At 39.0% G+C, this 23,404-nt stretch overlaps 1 protein-coding gene and 1 long non-coding RNA gene across 2 annotated transcripts; both read right to left on the reverse strand.

Moving 5' to 3' along the window:
- Nucleotides 1-944: 944 nt before the first annotated feature.
- Nucleotides 945-2,181, reverse strand: LOC110927794. The gene is made up of 3 exons (XR_002585904.1): nucleotides 2,058-2,181; nucleotides 1,470-1,523; nucleotides 945-1,213 (listed from the first exon to the last, which is right to left on the reverse strand). It is a non-coding gene; the product is annotated as an uncharacterized LOC110927794 (long non-coding RNA).
- Nucleotides 2,182-2,463: 282 nt separating this feature from the next.
- LOC110931685 lies at nucleotides 2,464-6,597 on the reverse strand. Its single transcript, XM_022175070.1, has 3 exons — nucleotides 5,060-6,597; nucleotides 4,327-4,600; nucleotides 2,464-4,062 (listed from the first exon to the last, which is right to left on the reverse strand). The coding sequence occupies exons 1-3, from the start codon at nucleotides 6,595-6,597 to the stop codon at nucleotides 2,464-2,466; spliced, it is 3,411 nt and encodes a 1,136-aa protein (XP_022030762.1).
- Nucleotides 6,598-23,404: the final 16,807 nt, after the last annotated feature.

Genomic DNA, 23,404 nt, shown 5'->3' on the forward strand with positions numbered 1-23,404 from the left:
ATCACAATCACCCAAGACTGGTCAGGCTTGGGTGACAACGTTCTCTACTTGAGATCCTGACTTGCCGGAACTCCCAGGTTGGTAATTGGGGAGTAGGAATCGGCATCTTTCTTGAGAAATTCACGAAAGTGATATTTCGGCCTACAAGTGGTATTATCTTTCTTGAAAATGTTTGTTTGAAAAACCTACAAGTGGTAAAGTTCAAAATTGTTATGTTTACGAGTAGTATTTGTTGATGAGAACATACAAGTGCTTGTTCTTACAAGTGGTTAATCAAGGTCATTAAGTTGAACTTGATTTAACTTTCATTCAAGAGGATAACAGAAAAACAATGTGATGAATTTAACCCCTAACCTACAAGTGGTTTTCAACAAAACTAATTTTCCGGAAAAACCATTTTGATTAAAACAAACTTAAGTGTTTTGAAATCATAATGGGAAAATAGTTTGTTGTCAGGGGGAGTTCTGATTGTTTATGCCAAGTGAATGGAGAATTGAAGCAATTCTCATCGGGTTGTCAAATTTTCTTTAAATGATTTTGCATTTTAGGGGGAGTAAGAAATTTTCAGAAAATCCAAAAACATTAGAAAATTTGAAAAAGCCAAAAACATGAGAAAATTAAAAGCAAGTTTTGTTGTAAAAAAGAGGAAATGATAGTACATCAGTGGACTATCACAGCACGCTAAAGATTTGGAAAGTCAAATGTGATAAACGATCTCATTGCGGATATGCCAGTAGATTTTTATACATTGAGTAGATTGTTTTCAAGATATAAAACCTAAATTCAAATACTTACTTATTTCGTGGGGAACATCTCTCGGATATATAGGTAACCCCTGAAATTTGTTTGAAAGACTTTCTATTTCTGACATACTGTAAGATCCAAACTTTTTTAAAGACACTAACGAACTTTCATTTAACAAAAATAGTAAACGGGTCGAATAATTAACAAACCAAAATTCTGCATTTAACTTGGTAACGAACAACATAACGACTACAAAAGTTTTTAACCCAAACATTACATAAACTACTAACATAGTCTTTTAACTATAAGTTCAACATCTACTACTTTCGGATCATAAAACTTACAAAAGACCCGTTTGGAACAAAAGGAAAGCATTTAACAAAAGTTTTGACTAAAACTAGTTTCTTCACGGAAGCGTGCATCATGAATGTGTTCGATCCAAGTAACGCCATTTAACAAGTCGCTTTACCTACATACAACCAAACCGTTAGACATTTAGTTACTAAAATTCATACAACGTTAATTACAAACATGACCCTCAAGTAAACCTTCTTCCGAACATGAAGTTTCTTCCATTTTTCACATTACTCTTCTAACTCATTCGACCCATACCTAAATTACATAATCGGCTTGCAATAACTCGTTACAAGGAAACGACTTCAACCATTGAACAATAGTATGTTACGACAATACATGCTAATAACGTTATGTAAGCAAGAACTTACCTTTGTCGTTGTTTGTATGTGATCCGGAGTGACTCGAGCTTTCTTGTTTGATCCCTATAATCAATAATCACATGCTTTAGATTCACGTCATTCTTTTCCTTCCAATATCAACATACTTTCATTAGCAAACAACCGACTCTCTATTCTAACCATTCTACATTGTAAATCCCGTGGTTAATTCGTTCGAGCATTTTGACAAACACTTGGCGTGCATACTAATAGTTAAGCATAATGTATAACTATTTTATGCCTTATTGACCCATTCATATCAATAACTCTAATAACATCAATTTCACTCAACATCTCATATAACCTCCAACCCAATTCAATTTCCCATACCGAATTTAAGCAAGAATATCATCATACAACATTTTTATACAAATTTTTACAACAAGATTCCATATTACATAAAACCATTATCTTGACCTAAGTGGGTTTTTCTCTTTAAACACCAATTTAACATTCTACAAGGGTTTATCATTCTCTAATTGGTGATTCTAACTCATAATCATACTAATTTCATATAAATTCAAAGATTTCTTGAAACCCCATGTATACAAGATTATCAAATCGTAAAATTCTTGTTACCTTATGGTGTATTAAGCTTAGATGATCCAGAATCTACCAACATGCAAGAGTAATTGTCTTGATTAGGGCCTTAATTTGCTTAATTTAGTGAGACTTGAAGGGGGTTCATCTTGTGCTTGCTCCTGGCGACATAAACACACGCATATGTGTGTGATTTTGTGTTACTAGCCCCGTTTTGTTAAGTTAATCTTTCATTATTTACATTTCTCCCCTTCAAGTATGCATACTCATTTTTAAATGGCCCAACTTGCTTCTCCTAACTAAGAATTTCTAATTCACATTCTAAATAAGTTAACACTCATAGCTATTTCTTATAACATGTTATAGCAATATAAAATAAAAATATTAAATTCTGGGGTGTTACAAGTCCACCCCCCTTAAAGAAGGTTTCGTCCCCGAAACCTGATTACGTACCAAACAAAGACGGGTAGAACTTTTTCATTTCATCCTCCACTTCCCAAGTGAGATCCGACCCCTTTCTGTGTTGCCATTGAACTAGAACTTGTTTAATTTCTTTGTTGCGAAGAGTCTTTATCTTTGAATCCCTTATGGCTACCGGCCTTTCTATGTAATTCATTTTCTCGTCTATCTCAATGTCTACAAGAGGTACATGAGCCGTTTCATCCGTTATACATTTCCGCAATTGTGACACATGGAAGGTATTGTGAATTCCCTCTAAGGAGGGAGGTAACCTTAACCGGTAGGCCACCTTTCCAACTCGAGCTAAAATCTCGAACGGTCCGATATATCGAGGACCCAACTTTCCTCGCTTCCGAAATCGGATTATGCCTTTCCACGGGGACACTTTCAGGAACACTCGGTCCCCCACTTGAAACTCAATAGGGCGTCTTCTTTCATCCGCATAGGACTTTTGTCGGTCTTGCGCTGCTTTTAATCGAGCCCGTACAATGTCGATCTTTTCATTAGTTATCTCCACCACATCATTTGGTGCGAGTTCTCTTTGTCCTACTTCTCCCCAACAAACAGGGGTTCTACACCTTCTCCCATACAATATCTCATATGGCGCCATTTGTATGCTACTTTGGTAGCTATTATTATACGAAAATTCCACTAAAGGCAAATGTTCATCCCAGTTTCCCCCGAAATCCATCACGCACGCTCTCAACATGTCTAAGAGAGTTTGAATCGTTCGTTCGGATTGGCCATCTGTTTGTGGGTGGTATGCGGTACTCACATGCAATTGGGTACCCATTCCTTCATGAAATTTTCGCCAGTAACGGGAGGTGAATCGCGTATCCCGGTCTGAAACAATAGACACCGGTACACCGTGGCGAGAAACAATCTCATTCACATAAATTTCCGCTAACCTTTCCGAGGAAAAAGTCTCCCGAATGGGTAGAAAATGGGCGCTTTTAGTAAGGCGGTCGACAATGACCCATATTGCGTCATGCCCTTTCTTTGTCTTCGGCAGTTTAGTTACAAGGTCCATGGCTATATTTTCCCATTTCCATACCGGAATTTCTAAGGGTTGCAATTTCCCGTATGGTTTTTGATGTTCCGCCTTAACTTGGGAACATGTCAAGCATTTAGATACATACTTAACAATGTCGCGTTTCATTCCCGGCCACCAAAAATTTTCTTTCAAATCTCGGTACAGTTTAGTGGCTCCCGGATGAACCGAGTAACGGGACTTGTGTGCTTCTTCCAATAATAAGGTCTTCGCCTCACAGTGTCGCGGTATCCAAATCCGCGCAAACCTCGTTCTTAACCCACTTGCGTTCACTTCAAATTCATTTTCAAACCCTTTCGTTCTTTCACTTTTCAGATCACCAACATTTAAGGACTTATCTTGCGCCTCGCGTATCGTTTCGAGAAGGTTTGGGGTAACTATCATTCTCATTGATTTCACTCGAATAGGTGGTGGGTATTCCTTCCGACTAAGTGCATCCGCCACAACATTAGCTTTACCCGGATGGTAAAGAATGTCACAGTCATAATCTTTAATCAATTCCAACCAGCTCCGTTGCCTCATATTGAGATCTTTCTGCTCGAAGAAGTATTTAAGGCTTTTGTGGTCCGAATAAATTGTGCACTTTGTTCCATACAAATAATGCCTCCAGATTTTTAAGGCAAACACTACCGCCGCCAGTTCGAGATCGTGGGTTGGATAGTTAATTTCATGTTGCTTTAGCTGTCTTGAAGCATAGGCAATAACCTTGCCTCGTTGCATCAAGACACAACCCAACCCTTGATGGGATGCGTCCGCGTATACAACTAAGTCTTCTGTTCCCTCTGGTAGTGTTAATACGGGAGAACTTGACAATTTCTCCTTTAACATTCGAAAAGCTTTCTGTTGATCTTCATTCCATTCAAACCTTTCTTCTTTCTTTGTCAGTTTAGTTAAAGGAAGGGCTATTTTGGAGAAGTCTTGGATAAACCTCCGATAATAGCCGGCTAGACCTAGGAAACTTCTTACTTCACTAACATTTTTCGGGGGTACCCATTTCATCACAGCTTCCACCTTAGAGGGATCCACCAAAATCCCCTTTTCGTTAATTACGTGTCCTAAAAACTGCACTTCCCTAAGCCAAAACGCACACTTAGAAAACTTAGCATATAATCTTTCCTTTCGAAACGTCTCAAGTACCTGACGTAAATGACTTGCATGTTCAGACTCGCTATGAGAGTATACTAAAATGTCGTCAATAAACACTATGACGAACTGATCTAACATATTTCGGCATACCCTATTCATTAGATCCATGAAAGCGGCCGGAGCGTTAGTTAACCCGAATGACATTACTAGGAATTCGTAATGTCCGTAGCGAGTTCTGAACGCAGTCTTAGGTACATCCTCTTCCCTTACTCGTACTTGGTGGTAGCCCGATCGCAAGTCGATTTTTGAGAACCAACTTGCCCCTTGTAGTTGATCAAAGAGATCATCTATTCTCGGAAGTGGGTATCGGTTCTTTACCGTGAGTTTGTTAAGTTCACGATAGTCGATGCACATTCTCATCGACCCATCCTTCTTTTTAACGAACAAAACAGGCGCTCCCCACGGGGACACGCTAGGGCGTATGAAACCCTTGTCAAGAAGTTCTTGTAATTGGACCATTAATTCCTGTACTTCCGCGGGTGCCAACCGGTAAGGGGCTTTGGCTACCGGTTTGGCATTTGGTTCTAATTCGATACGAAACTCGACTTCCCGCTCGGGTGGAAGTCCCGGCAATTCGTCCGGAAATACATCCGGGTATTCATTCACTATCTTAGTATCTTCAATTTTTGAAACTCCTAACTTGGTATCGACAACATAGGCTAAAAATGCTTTACTTCCATTCCTCACGTACTTAATTGCTTCCAAGATAGTACACAATTTAGCCCCTACTTCCCTTTCCCCATGAATGGTTACCCGTTTCCCTTTAGGGGATGTCACATAAATAATTTTGTTTTCGCATAAAATTTCCGCATGATAACGGGATAACCAATCCATACCTACTACTACTTTAAATTCTCCTAAAACCATGGGAATCAAATCAATATCAAAATCTTCATCATCTATAGTGATTCTACAACCTCTACATATTTCGTGCAAAAGGTAACTCTTACAATCGGCAATTTCTACTTCGAGAGGTGTACACATTCTTTCTATCGTGAATAAAGGGAAACGTGCAAGCTCACTAGAAATAAATGATCTACTAGCTCCGGTATCGAATAATATATAAGTGGGTATAGAGTTTATCATATAGATACCTGAGAACACATTCGGGTGAGCCCTTGCTTCTTCCGTGGAGATGTGGAACATTCTTCCCTTAGCTTTCGCGGGTTCTTCTTTCTTTCCTTCCTTCTTCACCCCTTGTTTAAGCTTTGGGCATTCAGCTTTCACATGGCCCGATTCGTTACAATTGTAGCATACCCTTTTGGGATTCGGACAGTTATAGTACGGATGCCCTTCTTGTCCACAATTGTAACACCCCTTCCTTCCCAATAAACATTCGCCGGAATGGGGTTTTCCACATGTCTTGCATCGTGGAAACCCGCCTTTGGGAGCTTCTTTCTTTCCTTGATCGTGCGTCTTGGGTTTCTTAGAAGAACCTTGCGTTGACCCCTTCTCGACTTGCCTTTTCTCTCCACGTTCGTCTTGCCTCTTTATTTCAATTTCCCTATCCCTCGCTAGATCAATGATCTCGTCCAAAGTTTCGCATTTTGAAGGAGTTATGAACTCCCGAATTTCAGCCTTAAGCATGCCATGATAACGGATAATCTTCTTTCTCTCCGTTCCAACTATCTCTTCACAAAACTTCAGTTGATCAAGGAAGGTGTTCGTGATCTCATTGACAGATTCATCTCTTTGTCGGAGTCGGAGAAAGTCTTCTTGGATTCGATCCACCGCTGATTGTGGACAATGGTACTTGATAAAAGGTTGTTTGAATTCTTGCCAAGTCAAAGTTTGAACTCGATTCTCTCCGATCTCCTTACTATACGAGTCCCACCAATCTTTAGCCCTTCGTAAAAGTTGCCCCGTGGCAAACATGACTTGATCTTCCTTGTAACAATGACTTCGAATGAACACCCCTTCCATGTTAGCTATCCATCTTTGGCATTCTATGGGATCAATTTCCCCATTAAAGGTTGTAGGCTTACATGCCATGAAATCTTTTGTAGGTGCACCGTCTTGCCTCCTTCTTGCCTTGAATTCCGGCTATCATTTCCTTCAATTCATCCACTTTGCTCGTGATCATATTCTCTACCGTACTTAGTACTTGGCCCTCCACCTCTTGTGCTAGCTTGGAAACGTTTGCATCAATTGCCTTCATTACTTCATCCGAAATCATCTGGTTTAACTCGTTTCGAGTTATACGTTCTGTAGCATCCGTGTTTCCTCCACTTGCCATCTACAATTTAAACGTTCGTATTAATTATTGTTACTTTCATCCTCCTCGTCTTTCTATATATACATCATTTATTCTTAATAAGTTCATTTTCACGAGTCGTGAACCCGTCCAATCCTTCTTTATAAACATTCTTAATGTGTCACTTACTTCATCCATTCGTATGTAAGGACTCCTCATTCTTTCGCACGTTCATTATTAAAACATGCTAGCTATAATGAATTTCTTAGTTTCATAGTCGATTCGGGGTATTCCTTATGTTTAACGAATGCCATAATCGAATTAAGGGCCTTAACATGATAAACAAACAATTTCAGCAAACACTATTAGGGGGACCCGTCGCCGACGGCCTTGGGTGCGTCGCCGACGGGCTCGGGAAAACCCCGTCGCCACAAATTGCCCGTAGGCAGGTGCTTAAGCCGTCGGATGGGAGGGTGCCGTCGCCGACAGCATATAGGCCGTCGCCGACGGGCTTCCTGGTGTGCAAACGCTAATTAACTAAAATCTTTCATTTCCAGCCCCTTTTTTCCAACCCGAAACGGTCCTGGGCAGTCCCGAAGCCTTCTATAGTACCCATTATCATCCAAACCCAAGTCATGCTAGTAACTAAACCATAACCCATTCCCATTTTTGTCTACTAGCATGAAATCCTTAAATTACTTACTTGCGTGGCGCTTGGAACGAACACACTTTCGCAAGAGCTTTCGGTTTGAGTTCGAGCACCATAACTTACTCGAATCTCTCAAACCTTGGCTCTGATACCAACTTGTAAGATCCAAACTTTTTTAAAGACACTAACGAACTTTCATTTAACAAAAATAGTAAACGGGTCGAATAATTTACAAACCAAAATTCTGCATTTAACTTGGTAACGAACAACATAACGACTACAAAAGTTTTTAACCCAAACATTACATAAACTACTAACATAGTCTTTTAACTATAAGTTCAACATCTACTACTTTCGGATCATAAAACTTACAAAAGACTAGTTTGGAACAAAAGGAAAGCATTTAACAAAAGTTTTGACTAAAACTAGTTTCTTCACGGAAGCGTGCATCATGAATGTGTTCGATCCAAGTAACGCTATTTAACAAGTCGCTTTACCTACATACAACCAAACCGTTAGACATTTAGTTACTAAAATTCATACAACGTTAATTACAAACATGACCCTCAAGTAAACCTTTTTCCAAACATGAAGTTTCTTCCATTTTTCACATTACTCTTCTAACTCATTCGACCCATACCTAAATTACATAATCGGTTTGCAATAACTCGTTACAAGGAAACGACTTCAACCATTGAACAATAGTATGCTACGACAATACATGCTAATAACGTTATGTAAGCAAGAACTTACCTTTGTCGTTGTTTGTATGTGATCCGGAGTGACTCGCGCTTTCTTGTTTGATCCCTATAATCAATAATCACATGCTTTAGATTCACGTCATTCTTTTCCTTCCAATATCAACATACTTTCATTAGCAAACAACCGACTCTCTATTCTAACCATTCTACATTGTAAATCCCGTGGTTAATTCGTTCGAGCATTTTGACAAACACTTGGCGTGCATACTAATAGTTAAGCATAATGTACAACTATTTTATGCCTTATTGACCCATTCATTTCAATAACTCTAATAACATCAATTTCACTCAACATCTCATATAACCTCCAACCCAATTCAATTTCCCATATCGAATTTAAGCAAGAATATCATCATACAACATTTTTATACAAATTTTTACAACAAGATTCCATATTACATAGAACCATTATCTTGACCTAAGTGGGTTTTTCTCTTTAAACACCAATTTAACATTCTACAAGGGTTTATCATTCTCTAATTGGTGATTCTAACTCATAATCATACTAATTTCATATAAATTCAAAGATTTCTTGAAACCCCATGTATACAAGATTATCAAATCGTAAAATTCTTGTTACCTTATGGCGTATTAAGCTTAGATGATCCAGAATCTACCAACATGCAAGAGTAATTGTCTTGATTAGGGCCTCAATTTGCTTAATTTAGTGAGACTTGAAGGGGGTTCATCTTGTGCTTGCTCCTGGCGACATAAACACACGCATATGTGTGTGATTTTGTGTTACTAGCCCCTTTTTGTTAAGTTAATCTTTCATTATTTACATTTCCCCCTTCAAGTATGCATACTCATTTTTAAATGGCCCAACTTGCTTCTCCTAACTAACAATTTCTAATTCACAACTAAATAGGTTAACACTCATAGCTATTTCTTATAACATGTTATAGCAATATAAAATAAAAATATTAAATTCTGGGGCGTTACACATACTAGGTCTTTGTGCGTGATGATATCTAGGGTATTATACCTGGACTTCTAATTTTGCGGAAGCAATAGCCTAGTCCTTGTATAATGCTCTGCACTGCTTTAATCTTAAAGCTCTCTCTCAGCATAAAAAATGATGAAACATTTAAAAATGCTAATCATGTGCTGTTGAAGAAAAGATCCCCAAACAGGACAAACCGAAAGACGAGCCATCATCTCTTTGTCTGAACGGAAGTTCTAACCTGAGCTCTCATGGTCTCACATTACTTGTTTACAGATATCACTAGTGTAATTCACCTATAAGACTGAATATAGGAGTCTGGATACGGGAGTATATTCTGAGGTAGTACACGCGAATAAGTTTAAGTTCTTAAAACACTAATCTCATATCTCGAAACAGTTGAACTTTGTGTGAAAATTTACGTGGTTCAGTATACTGACAATCTAAGTGAATTGTTTAGAACTTAAAATGTTTAAAGCTTAACGGTGTTAGTGATTGGTCTCAAAAACTGATATGATCCTCTTATACAAACTCACAAAAATATTGTTCGTAAATATTTCTTTACTGCATTTCATTAAAGACAACAATCCAAAAATATTGTGTCTTAGTATAAAATTTTGAAAAAATTCAAAAAGATTTTATTTCATCTTATTTTCGACAACTGATGTTGGAAAGCTGATTTTCAAAATTCCGAGTGCTAAACATGATGAACAACAGGGTTGAAAGAGTTTGTTTGAGATGAAAATGAATTTGAAAAGATCAAATTGTTTCACATAATAAAAATGTCAAATTTGAATGTTATTCTTACAACAGGTAAGCAGTGATTCTAAAGTTGTTAAATCTTAATAATTGTGAATCTTATGTTTTGGGTAGAGCATGTGCAAGTTAGCCAGGTTTCGACTCCTGAAGAAATGTAAATTTGAGCCAGGTTACAGATCCTGTTGCTACGGAGAGCCAGGAGAAGTTTAGAACCTGTGAAAGCCAGACTACGATCCTAACAGAATTTAAGGGGGAGTCTATCAGAAAGAAAGGAGTTTGAAGAATTTAAAGGATAAAGAGACCTGATCAAGAGAATTAGAAAGCTCAAGAGTTAGGTTGCGATTCTGAAACTGGGTTCAAGTTTTGAAACTTCTTAGAGCCAGATTCGGATCCTGATCATCATGCTAGCTGTTAATGCTGATGAGTGAGAGCAAAGAGGAGTCTGAAGATGCAAGAGCCAGTCTCTGATCCTGAAAGTTTGTTGAAAATAGAAACTGATGAAAAAGGATAGGGCCAGGATTAAGATTCTGGGAAAGTGAAAGAGAAAGAAGAGACTGAAGAATTGTTAGATCAACATTCAAGGGGGAGATTAGCTGCTGCTGCTGATACAGAGAAGATAGAAGATTGAGGATGCTTACAGTGTCAGATACTTTGGTAGATTACGAAGACTGATCAAGACTGCGGACGTGTCATGCTGAAGACTCGACACTGAAGACTTCGCCAACATCCAAGGGGGAGTCTGTTGGTGCATATGTATGTCGACTTCGTCTTGTATCGAGTCTTGTATCTAGATTGGATGGAATGAAGCTTAGTAGGCTAGGTTTTAGGGTTTAAGAGTGTGGAACCATTTCGCACGAAATGGAAAAGCCATTTCGTACGAAATGGACAAGTGACCATTCGCACGAAATGAACCTTGACCATTCCGTGCGAAATGCCTCTTCTATAAATACCTGTGTTGTTATTTCATTTGTAACAGTTCCTGATTCCGATAGCGAGGTGCTGTCGAAGTGTCTCCAGGCTGTAAAAAGTTGCTATATCAATAAACAAGACAATTAGAGTGTATATTAAGCTGATTCAAAGTCGATACGTTTGTTTCCGCCTCTCGTATTGATTAGAACTCTTCTAAACGACTCATTTGGTCGTACAAACGATCCTACACATGGCGACCCGGGTGACCAAGGCGTTCATGCCAAGACTGGGAGGAGGGGATGGAAACACACGCCATTGCCAAAGAGTCCTTGGTGAAGGAGTAGAGACCACTCGAGCTATTGTGGCGGCTTAGGAGCGTGCCATCCTTGTAGTCCTTCACAGAAAAACCAAACGGATCAAATTCAACTGACACGCAATTATCAATGGTAAATTGGCGAACAGAAATAAGATTTTTAATGAAGTGTGGGTTATAAAGTATATTTTTTAGATGAAATGTTTTGGACTGGGTTGCAAGAGTGGTGTGACCGGATCCAAGTACTGGTAAACGGTTGCCATTACCAACTAATACGGACTTTATGTGAGAATACTGAGATAAAGTTGAGAGATTACCTTGATTGAGAGTCACATGTGAAGTTGCACCTGTGTCCATATCCCAATTTTCATCTTCTAAGTCAAGAGAAATAACTTGAAAAGCTTGAGCAATCTGGGTAGGATCCAAAGCATCTAAGTCAGTGAAGTGGGCATGGGCTTGTGTATTGTTGGGTTGGGCCGAACCAGAAGAAGAAGTGTTCGGTTGCTGCTGGGCCGCAGGCTGAGATGGCGGGCCGTAGGGTGACCAGGGCTGCTGCCAGGGGCCGGTGGTTGGGTAAGGGCAGGGTGGCGGAGCCCAATAAGGAGGAGGGGCCCAATACGGGTAGGGAGGTGTGGCGGCAGTGGGTTGAGTGTTGCTGTAGTTGTTTCGAGGGAAGGAGGAGGTGTTGTTACGAGTCCCCTGGCCACGGCCACGCCCCCGGTTACGAAAGTTGGTGGACCGTGAACGGTTTTCATGCGGAGGTGGGTCACGGGTGAAGTTTGACGGCTGGGAAGGGGCCAAAACAGGTGGTTCACGTGGGTTGGTTTGAGTGGCAGCAACGACTGAAGACTCGTCAAGAAGGTCGCGGGCAGTGCGACGTTTCTGGTCATTGAGCAACATTTCACACGCTTCTTCCCAATGTGGGAGAGCCTGATTGATGATTGAACCCATGGTGTCGAACTCGGTGGGCAAACCACGCACCATTTGCAGCACTAGGCGCTTGTCATCAACCGGTGTGTCAAGGAGATCATTCAGTTGGTCAGCAATTTCTCGCAACTTCTGAAAGTAAGCTTCCAAAGAAGGTTGGGACTTGAGAGTAATGTTAGCGAAATCATGTTCTAAGGCAGCGATTCGCGCTCCTTTATTACAGTGAAACAGGTTCTGAAGACGGGTCCACACTTGATGCGCAGTGGGTGTGCCAAAGAGAACACGGCCAAGCAAGTCATCGGATAGTGTACCGTAGATCCATTGGAGGACGATGGAATCAATTTCCATCCACGAGTCATATGCAGGATCAGTCTCTGCAGGGGGCGGCGTACCGTCGATGTGCGAGAGGACCGGGTAACAACGACAATGAAGTTGAAACAGCCGAACCCAAGATGCGTACGTGACCTTTACACCGTCGAGAACACGAATCTTCTGCTGAATATTCGTCACCGAATATACAGGGTGGAGCGATTGAGGTGCAGGTTTGGTGGGTTCTGCTGAAACTACTTTGGTGGGTTCGGGTTCGGTTACGTTGAGAGTGTCTACCATATTTTAGGGCTGGACAACAGAGTGAATCGGCAAAGAAGCAGTGAGTAGGGGAGATGAACTGGCCGAAGTCAGTGAAAAGAAGGAGAGGGGCGGCTAGGGTATAGAGCAACCTACTCTGATACCATGAAAGTTTATCAAAGGTTGATCTTCTCATTGATAACAAACGTATAAATAATAGTTATCTATGGAAACTAAATATCCTAATTGCTAGGAGACGATTACAAAATATCTATAGACAAAATAATATACGGTTGCTAACAGTTACAAAATTTACACATTGATGCATGTCCAGGTTTGAATGGCTTCATATTTCGCTAACCACATTGCAGTTAACCTAGTTTACATTGTGTGATTATGTGTACTAGAAATCTGCATACATAAATGAATGCAAATACCCTTCGCCCAAAAACTCACACGTACATGTCGACTCATTAGTGCTTCTTACATTTATATACTAAAAACGCTTAGTACGAAAACCACCCTACCTATACATGTCGACTCGTCAGTGCTTCCTACATTTATACAACCCTCTTCCAACACACACATAGTTTGCAACAATGAAAAGTGTAAGTGGGCTGGAACATGATTTATCTCACTAATCTTTTCATAAAATAAATTTAAAACCACAAATTATTTAAGTAATTATAGTCGCTAATCACAAATTCTGAATAATGAACATCATGTGTTGGTGGAAGAAGGCTGTTGTCTATTGATATTGATGGGCTGAGCTGTCACACAAATGTCCGTGACTGGAGTTTTTTTGGCAACTAGCTCCTCACCAGTCACTACATTATTGAGTTGCATGATAAACACAATCACACAAACAATGCATGTAGTCACAAAAATAACAACATTAATACACAACTATTAATCTACCCGACCAATTAATCATACCTTTCATATACATTTAAGTAAGTTAAAATATTTATTTTAGTTGTTATATGTTATTGTTCTTTTCCTTGTATGAAAATATTATTGAAAATGAATGTCACCTACTCACCTAAGTGAAGTATGTGTAAAGTATGGAAATTAGATTTGGAGTAAACTGCGATTTTGGTCTCTGTGGTTTGGTCACTTTTGTCACTTTAGTCCAAAACTCAAACTTTTTGCATCTGGGTCCCTGTGGTTTCAGTTTTATTGCCATTTTAGTCCAAAAATGAAATCAGGTCATATTTGTCTTATAAAATCCTGCTATTTTGTCATTTTCCGTAGGTGCAAAAATGATCATTTCTTTTTTGTAAATAAATACCATATTTTATAAGACAAATATGACCTGATTTGCCCCTGAGAAAAATGACAAAATTGCAGGATTTTATAAGACAAATATGACCTGGTTTCATTTTTGGACCAAAATGGCAATAAAACTGAAACCACAGGGACCCAGATACAAAAAGTTTGAGTTTTGGACTAAAGTGGCAAAAGTGACTAAACCACAGGGACCAAAATGGCAGTTTACTCTTAGATTTGACACGTTTTTTTTGTAACATTAAATGTTTAGGTTTTTAAATTCTTGTTCTAATATTGCTTTCTTTGTCTTGTTGAGTTGTTAATTTCTTGTTTCTAAATAAGTCGTTTGCATAAAAGATAAGCCTGTCTTTTGATAGAATTTAGTAGGGCTGCAATTGAACCGAACGAACAAAAACAAGACGTTGTTCGTGTTTTTTATTAAGAATTATATGTGTTAACGAATTGTTCATGATCACACCTACCGAACAAGATTTTATGTTTGTGTTTGTTTGTTAAGGAAATGAACTTGTTTATGTTCGTTTGTGTTTGTTTGTTAATTTTAGGCAACGAACGAAAACGAATGTTGAAGAACACAAATGAGCATAAACTAATGTTCATGAATACAAATGGAAACAAACGAACACAAACAAGCGTTCGTGAACACAATATATAACACACTGATAGTTATTAAATATTTTACTTGTCATAATTTTGTAGTATTTAAATAAAATATAAAAACTAAAAACACTAATGAACTATATCGAACACAATCAAACACAAACGAATACGTTACCGAACGTTCATGAACATAAATGAAAGAACACGACATTTGTTCATGTTCGTTCGTTTATTTAAACGAACGAAATTTCCTGTTCATGTTCGTTTTTTTAATAAACGAACAAACACAAACAAACTTCTTGCCAAAGGATTCACGAACTGTTCGCCGAACGTTTGATTCATTTCAGGGCCGTCCCCGAGAATGATAAAATACTTTTGGGCCCTGTGTGAAACAAAAAAAAATTGAGCCCCTCCTTATAATATAAACTCACCAATCATATATCAAAAAACCACAATATGACTATATTTTTTATAAAATAAACAAAACAAAAGTAGCGTAGCAAAAAGAACTGAATATATGTGAACACCCAAATTAGTTTGGCAACACGAACCTTTTCATATAAATAAAAAAATAGAACTAGATACTAAGTTCTTTTAAGTTTATATTGTAAATGGTTAAATGAGAAATGAAAAACCTACAAGAAAACATGTAAAATTTGTTACGTAAATGATTAAATCAGAAGAAAAAATGAACTTGCAAATTTGTGGAGGCCCAAATTTAGATGTGAAAAATCAAAATTAAAACTAAAAAATAAGCTTCGAAAGTTGCAATTGGTGTGAGCATAAATCAAAATTAAAACTAAAAAATAAGCTTGCAAAGTTACAATTGGTGTGAGCACATGAGACTTTTTCCCCCTAAACAAGCTGAATCAGCCCCTCGAGGCCCAAACCAAAAACAAAACATCAATTAGAAATGAAAAACAAAAAAATGGAAAAAAAACATCAGTTAGAAATGAAAAACAAAAAATGAAAAAAACAATAGGGGGAATCGAACCCGGAACGTCAGCTTTAACATTTATTGCTGTATCCACTAAGCAAAAGGAGTTATATGTACAAATCTTCCTACAGCAAGTTTATATATAGAATATATATTAACTTCTAAACGATTTTGGGCCCCTAAATGTTTTGGACTCTATGTGATGACACCTCTTGCACAGGCCCAAAACCGGCCCTGATTCATTTGCAGCCCTATCTACTAGAACCAACTTATTCAGTACTGTTTCATGTCATTTGTTGTCTCTACTCAACTTGTAAATCGTTCCATCGTTTAGTGCCTCCTTTCCAAAAAAAAATAGTGAACATTAAACACGTAGAAAATACGTTTCATCTTTTCTCTATTGGTCTCTCGTTTATATACCTCTCTTCGTTCTCTTACACACACTCATATTTTACAATGTACACATCATCTGAATATCACGTGTCGTCAATAATTGTTTACCATTTTTTCGTGCCTCCACATTTCAATTTTTTGATTATCTTTCATCTTCGGTAGCAATGCACATATATTTATTTATGATCTATCATGCATGTTCCTAAATTTTATTCTTTAATCAGTTTCTTTTACCATTTTAGTCCAAATCTCAAACTTTTTACATCTGGGTCCCTATGGTTTGGGTATTTTTGCCATTTTAGTCCAAATCTCAAACTTTTTACATCTAGGTCCTTGTGGTTTGCATTTTGTTGCAATTTAGTCCAAAACTCAAAATCTCTGATTTTTTTACTGTTTTAATGTCCCTTTTTTGTCTTTATCTGAAGGGGTAATTTGGTCATTTAATTTTCATTAAAGCAATTCAACCCCAAATATAAAAACCCCCTGATCATCATCATCTTCAACCTCATCATCTTTAACCTCATCATCTTCAACCTCTGCACCCCAAAAAACTCAAACACCACCACCTCCTCCACCATCACAACCCACCACCACCTGCCACCACCCTCTCGCACCCCCTGCAACCACCGCCCAACTACCCAACCCCACCCCCACCCCTTTTCTTCTCCGACTTCACTTTTCAGTTCTATTTGGTCTGCTTCTTCATCCCTCATTCCTTCCCTAAACTGCTTCCTCCACAACTATAAAAACAAATCTCAATTTAACTATATCATCACACACACACATCTTCCGCATTTCATGTCCTAAATATCTACAAACCACCACTTCACAATCATGTCTGAAAACCCAGAAGAAAAGCTCATCGTCGTCGCCCGTCACATCGCCAAAACCCTAGGTCACACCGATAACGCCCTCACCGACGACATTTTTCAAATCTTCTCCAATTTCCACAACAGATTCAGAGAAAAACTCACCGGAACTCTTTCACTGTGACAACTGGCACAAAACCGGTAATTTCCGTACACTTTAATCATTATTTAATGACTGCAATTATGTGCTTAAATATCAGTATTGACTGATTTGATGTTAAGCAAGTGAATTCATGCACGTTGTATACTACAGAATACTGCTTTATGCATAAACAAGAGCGTTGCGTCAAAAATACTAAGTAAACTCACCGGTAAGACACGATATGTCAACAGAACTGCAGAAAGCAGTCAGACATTAGAATGGAGGCCTAGGTGTAGGTTCTACGACAAGAATACATTAAAACCCAAGGATACATATAAGGGTTTAATATATATACATTGCGAAAGCAAAATTAAGCACTAAAAAGCACCCGAAACGCACTTTAAGTGCAGAATATGTATAATTCAGCAATAATTCAGCATTTAAGCATATGAATATTATGCAGAAATGTCGTTTTAATATCCGGAATATTTCCCTAAGTGTTAGGCATCGAAAGGATACAAGAAAGGTACTTAAAGGACACTAAAAAGCGTAATTTAGCACTTTAACGAAACAGTGTCTAACCGAACAACCGGACTATACCCGGAACATGAAAATATTGTTAATAACAATATTGATCTTTTTCTGAGCCAGTTAGGGTCCCTGAATACCCTAACACCCACATAAAAGCTCCTCACACCACTAACCGAGTTAACCCCTAATCTAACTTGGTTTAACTTAACTAATCATCAACTATCTAGTTGAAATTGAACTAGACCCACCCCCCCTTGGGCCGAATTCGGTTACCATGGGACTAGAATTGTACAAACTTCATTATTTTATTAACTCTTGTCTCATATCAAGAGAACATTGAAACCTTTGGTCCATAAATCTCTAAATTGCCTATAAGTAACTAGTTAGGCACATAAGATCATTCACACCTCATAACTTCACACGTCACACTCTCTCTTGCTCCCTCAAGCTCACGGCCAAGCATCCCTAATCACCCATCAATTTTTCGAGCCTTATTCAAGCCATTCCAAGCATACCCAAGCATCAAGGATCACGTATTAGGAGGCTTGGTGCACTCGGAGCTCGAAGGACCTCTTTCTCTAGCTTTTATCCACCACATTCGCGTCTAGATTCTTCCCTAGCCTCGAGCTAGTGGTAAGTTACTTAAAACACATTCTTGAACTAATCTAGAGTGGTTAATATGATAGATAACGGTTAAAACTCGGAATCTTGCAATTTGATGCATTAAAGTCTACTAAAAGACACTTAAATGATGGATAAAAGCTCACATGATGTGTAAATGTTGTAGTATTTGATTTGTGGGGTTATCTAGACCTGATCTATGTTGTGGTAGCTCGGATCATCGTTTAACCCGGGTTGGTCATGATCATGAATCATGACATAAGGTTGTTTTGAATGAAACAAGGGTTAAAGGGTGAAACTCTACCACACACGAATCATGAACTTGTGTAAAAGTATTTTTACTTGTAAAATAGTGTTTAAAACTAGCCGATCTATGAATCTACAAGTGGTATTTTTAAAAGACCAAGCGTCAAAAGAAACCACATGTTCTAAACCGGATCTTACACAAACAAAAGTGATTTTTGTGAACAAACAAGTGTATGGACACTTGTGTAACAAAAGTTTTAACAAAGAAATAATTTTCGTAAAAACCGACTAGAAGTTGTGAAACTTTATATTCTTTAAAAATAAGGTTTTTAAGAAACTAAACTTATTTTTAAAGATAACAAGACTTACTAAATGTGCTAGTAAGTTACTACACAATTTTAGTAAATAACCAAGTTCATGAAATGGAGAAATTAGTGATATTTGTGGATGATTATTGTTGATAAGTGTTGTTGATGATTGTTGACGATTAAAAGAAAATAAACACATGTTTTGAAAACATGGGAAACCTCCATTTTTAGGGGAAACTCTGCCAAAATTTTTATAAATGTTGACACTTAGAAAAATATAAGTTTTTTTGAGAAACTTATTCCCTAAAAATGTATTTAAGAGTATTACCAAGGTTTCCCTAATTTTTGGTGATAAGAAATGAGGATTTCTTCAAGAATAAAAATGGATATAAGTATGTATATTTTTGAGAGAAAATATATATTATTTTATCACCAACTTCTGTGCTAAGTGTATATAGTATGTGTTATACGTGCTAGCGTATTAAGACGTAAAAATATACTAAATACTCATGAGGAGTATAAACATGAAAATGCGCATACAATATACAAGACACATGATTCGGGTGCAAAGTGCAAAACACAAAAGACTTATATTTATTGGTGAGAAAATAATATAAGTAAGACATTTAGTTAAAAATATAAAATATTTTTAACACGAGAAAATATACACAAAAGTGAGTGACTGAACTTGTGCGACGCAAGTCTAGTGACTAACGTTAAGAAAACGCGTATAGGTTACGACGTTAAATAAGCAAACCCGGTGAAGTTTACGACGCACAGGAACGCAAAGTTGTGAGTTCATGCTCCCCCTTTTCTCTTAACTGTTTTCAGTTTTATAACTTCGGGGGTGAAATACATGTTACAAATATTTTTATGTTTAACAAATGGTATGATAATAAAAAGCACACTTGGTGAGAACGAGTACCAAGTGTGTAGCGATATAAGAATACAAGAAACACACTTGGTGAGAAACGAGTACCAAGTGTGATGTGATATAAGAATACGGGAAGCGCGCTTGGTGAGAAACGAGTACCAAGTAGGATGCGCTATGAAAAATGATGCGAGGAATCGTGTCACGAATAGGGTACAGAAGCACCATTAATCAACAATATACCTAGACCGCAGAACAAAAGGTTAGATCTAACGGGTGCCGGGCAGCCACACTCTCGATGAGGGCGAGTATCGAGTAGTGCTTTTGTGTCTCAGAATATACCAATTAAATGCCTAAGGTTTGGTGACTTCCTATGTCGTGTCACATGTTAGTGGCTTTGCAACCCATTAACAATCCTGATACATACAGGAATACTTAATTTACATAAAAACTCATACCATTCTAAAACTTGATGAATAACTTGAGTACGTGGGGTACTCAAGAAAAGCATGGATTATACTTGAGTACGTGGGGTACTCTAGAAGAATTTGAATCATACATAAGTACGTGGTGTACACATGAAACTGGATTTTATGAAAACTCGATTTATTCACAAAATATGTTTTCATACAAAGTATACAAAAGTGCAAAACAAAACGGCATGAATTCACACCAACATTATGTTGACGTTTTTCCAAAACTCACATGTATTTCAGGTAACTAGGATGGATGTGCGCGTGGTCTCTCTTATGCTCGTGGATGTCGCTTGTGTTTGTCTTTAAATAAAGTGTAAACCTTTTAAGACAATGTTTTATGTTAACTCGCGTTGTAAACGCTAACTTATGATTTCAAGTTATGGAATTTGAAGTTATTTTCATGAGCATGTAGTATGTTTACCTTTCGTATGCAATGAGAACCTTTCATGATCACACCTCGTGCTTCCGCCGCAGAAAGGGGTGTGACAGATTGGTATCAGAGCTGCGATTGTAGTGAACCAGGATTCCTTCTCGAGTCTAGTCTACAATCTCTAGGATCCTATCACAAAAACAGTTTTCAAAGAGTTTTCATTGCATAAAACGTCCCGCGACTTCCACTACCTGAAACTGACTACACGAGTCTAGAAAAGACACTACGAGACTTAGGGTGCACAGGAGTAGCACTTGTCTTAACTGAGAAATTACGTGCAATTATGTGTGATGATTAGCATATACTAGATGTAGAATGTCACAGGTATACGTGACTTTGCCTGCAACGATGGCCATCTGAAGGAAGAGATACGAGGATGAAACGAACTGTGCGGACTGTGCAAGGAGTTACATAATTATGGATGCATACATAATTATGGAATTCAGTGCACATAAATCACAGCAAGTCTTGTCACGTATAGATTCCCTCAGTACAAGCCTACTAAGTACTCTGCTAGAGTAATAATTATTTGATGTTAATTATGTGGTATATACCTGTGAATATATACTACTACTGTCCAGTATGACGACGTCAAAACAAATGCCTAACCCTGCTGTGTTATGTTCTGTCAGAACATGGCACCCAGGAAAGCTGTGAATGCTCGCAATGATGATCAACCTCCTCCTCCCCCACTACCAAAAACTGCTGAAGAGCTGAACGCTCTACTGGAAGAGAGAATCTCTGCTGCTATCGCCCAGTACGAGGCGAACCGTACCCAAGACAGTGGAGGGCCAAGCAGTGCCAGGCGTAACGGGCATGGAGATTCGTCAGGTGGAAACGCAGTTCAAGGTAACCTTAGAACAATTTACTAAGCATGAAGAAATTTATGAACGGTCTTTGTTTCATTATTTCTTCGATTGCTCATAAGTGAATTGGTTGGGTTAATTACAGGCTGCACCTTCAAGCAGTTCCTCGACTGCAAACCTATGAACTACGATGGCACTGGAGGAGCAGTAGCCTCTGTGCGTTGGACGGAAAAGACTGAAGCCACAATCCGCATGAGCAAGTGTACCGCAGATCAGCAAGTCACTTTTGCTACTGGGCTGTTTGTCGACGAAGCACTGACATGGTGGAATTTGCAAGTTCAAACGCTGGGCGATGAGGCTGCATACGGCATGACTTGGGATGAATTGAAGGAGAAGATGAGAGAGAAGTATTGCTCTCGTGCCGAACTCCAAAGGTTGGAGACAGAGTTCTGGCACTTGACTATGGTAGGAGCTGACATCACTGGGTATACTCGGAGGTTCCATGATTTGTCTAGGGTGATTCCTTACATGGTGACTCCCGAATTCAAGCGCGTTGAACGCTACATTTGGGGATTGGCCCCAGAATTTCGTGGCATGGTGACGTCGGCCAAACCACAAACAATCACTGAGGCTGTAACTCTGGCTGTCAGTCTTACTGAGGATTGTGTTCGTATGGAGAAGTTATCGTTGAACCCAACAGAGAAGACCGAGACACATGTTGAGTCGTCCGGTGACAAGAAGAGGAAGCATTCGACTCTGACTCAAGCAACTCGCAACAACAAGGGTTCCAACAAGAAACGTGACACCAACCCCTCTAAGGAGGCAAAGAATTCAGCCAAAGGATACCAAGGCACCATGCCTAAGTGCCAAAAATGCAAGTATCATCATGATGGAGCTTGTCGCATTCCAAGGTGCGACAAGTGTGGTAGATTGGGTCATCGAATAGAAGACTGTTGGAGTAAAGGAAAGAATCAAAATGGAAACGGTGCTGGTAACAAGAATGATAACGGGAAAGGGCGAAACCAAGGATGCTTCAAGTGTGGAAGCAACGATCATTTCATGAGAGACTGCCCAAAGAAAGACAATGCTCAGGCTCGGGCATTTGTGATTGAAGCAAAGAACGCACGCGAGGACCCTAACGTGGTCACCGGTACGTTTCTCATTAACAATCACTTTGCATCCATATTATTTGACACTGGCGCCGATTATAGCTTCATGTCTGTGGAATTTAAACGCATACTCGGAATAGAATCTAGTAGATTAGAAGTTCCATATTCCATAGAATTAGCCAATGGAAAACTTGTTGAATCAGGCGAAGTTGTTAGAAACTGCACACTAGAACTTGGTGAGCGAAGGTTTAGCATCGACCTCTTACCTATTCAATTGGGTAGCTTTGATGTAGTAGTCGGAATGGACTGGCTGTCCAAGAACAAAGCTGAAGTTATTTGTCATGAGAAGATCATTCGCATCCCTTTGGCGAATGATGAAACTCTCATCGTGCATGGAGAAAAACGAGACGCGCCTCTTCGAATCATCAGTTGCATAAAGGCACAGAAGTGCTTAAGGAAAGGATGTGTTGCCTTCCTAGCACACGTTATAGATAAGAAGGCTGAGGAACCGAAACTCGAAGATATTCCTGTGGCGAAGGAATTTCCTGATGTGTTCCCTGAGGATCTGCCAGGACTACCTCCGCAACGACAAGTCGAATTCCGTATAGACTTGGTTCCGGGAGCTGCACCTGTAGCCAAGGCACCGTATAGACTTGCGCCATCCGAAATGCAAGAATTATCTACACAACTTCAGGAGTTGTTGGATAAAGGATTCATAAGGCCAAGCTTCTCGCCATGGGGAGCTCCAGTTTTGTTCGTGAAGAAAAAGGATGGAACCATGCGGATGTGTATCGATTACAGGGAACTGAACAAGCTAACGATCAAGAATCGGTACCCACTACCGAGGATTGACGACTTGTTTGACCAGTTACAAGGGTCAAGCTATTATTCCAAGATCGACCTTCGGTCTGGATACCACCAGCTGAGAATCCAAGAGGAGAGCGTACCAAAGACTGCATTCAGAACACGCTATGGGCATTACGAGTTTCTTGTGATGCCATTCGGGCTGACGAATGCACCAGCGGTCTTTATGGATCTGATGAACCGCGTATGTAAACCATATCTCGATAAATTTGTGATTGTATTTATCGATGATATCCTGATTTACTCTCGGACGAAAGAAGAGCACGAGCAACACCTCA

Source organism: Helianthus annuus, chromosome 3 (assembly GCF_002127325.2).
Source record: "Helianthus annuus cultivar XRQ/B chromosome 3, HanXRQr2.0-SUNRISE, whole genome shotgun sequence".
Lineage (NCBI taxonomy): Eukaryota > Viridiplantae > Streptophyta > Magnoliopsida > Asterales > Asteraceae > Helianthus > Helianthus annuus.

What these genes read in the sequence shown, in the direction of transcription:
- LOC110931685 (XM_022175070.1), bottom strand. Translation starts at nt 6,597, where the DNA reads ATGGAAGGGGTGTTCATTCGAAGTCATTGTTACAAGGAAGATCAAGTC. An exon ending in CCGTGGGGAGCGCCTGTTTT is followed by an intron (nt 4,601 to 5,059) that starts GTTCGTTAAAAA and finishes GTTTTGGCTTAG; the next exon opens with GGAAGTGCAGTTTTTAGGAC. An exon ending in AGAAATTGTCAAGTTCTCCC is followed by an intron (nt 4,063 to 4,326) that starts GTATTAACACTA and finishes TTCTTCGAGCAG; the next exon opens with AAAGATCTCAATATGAGGCA.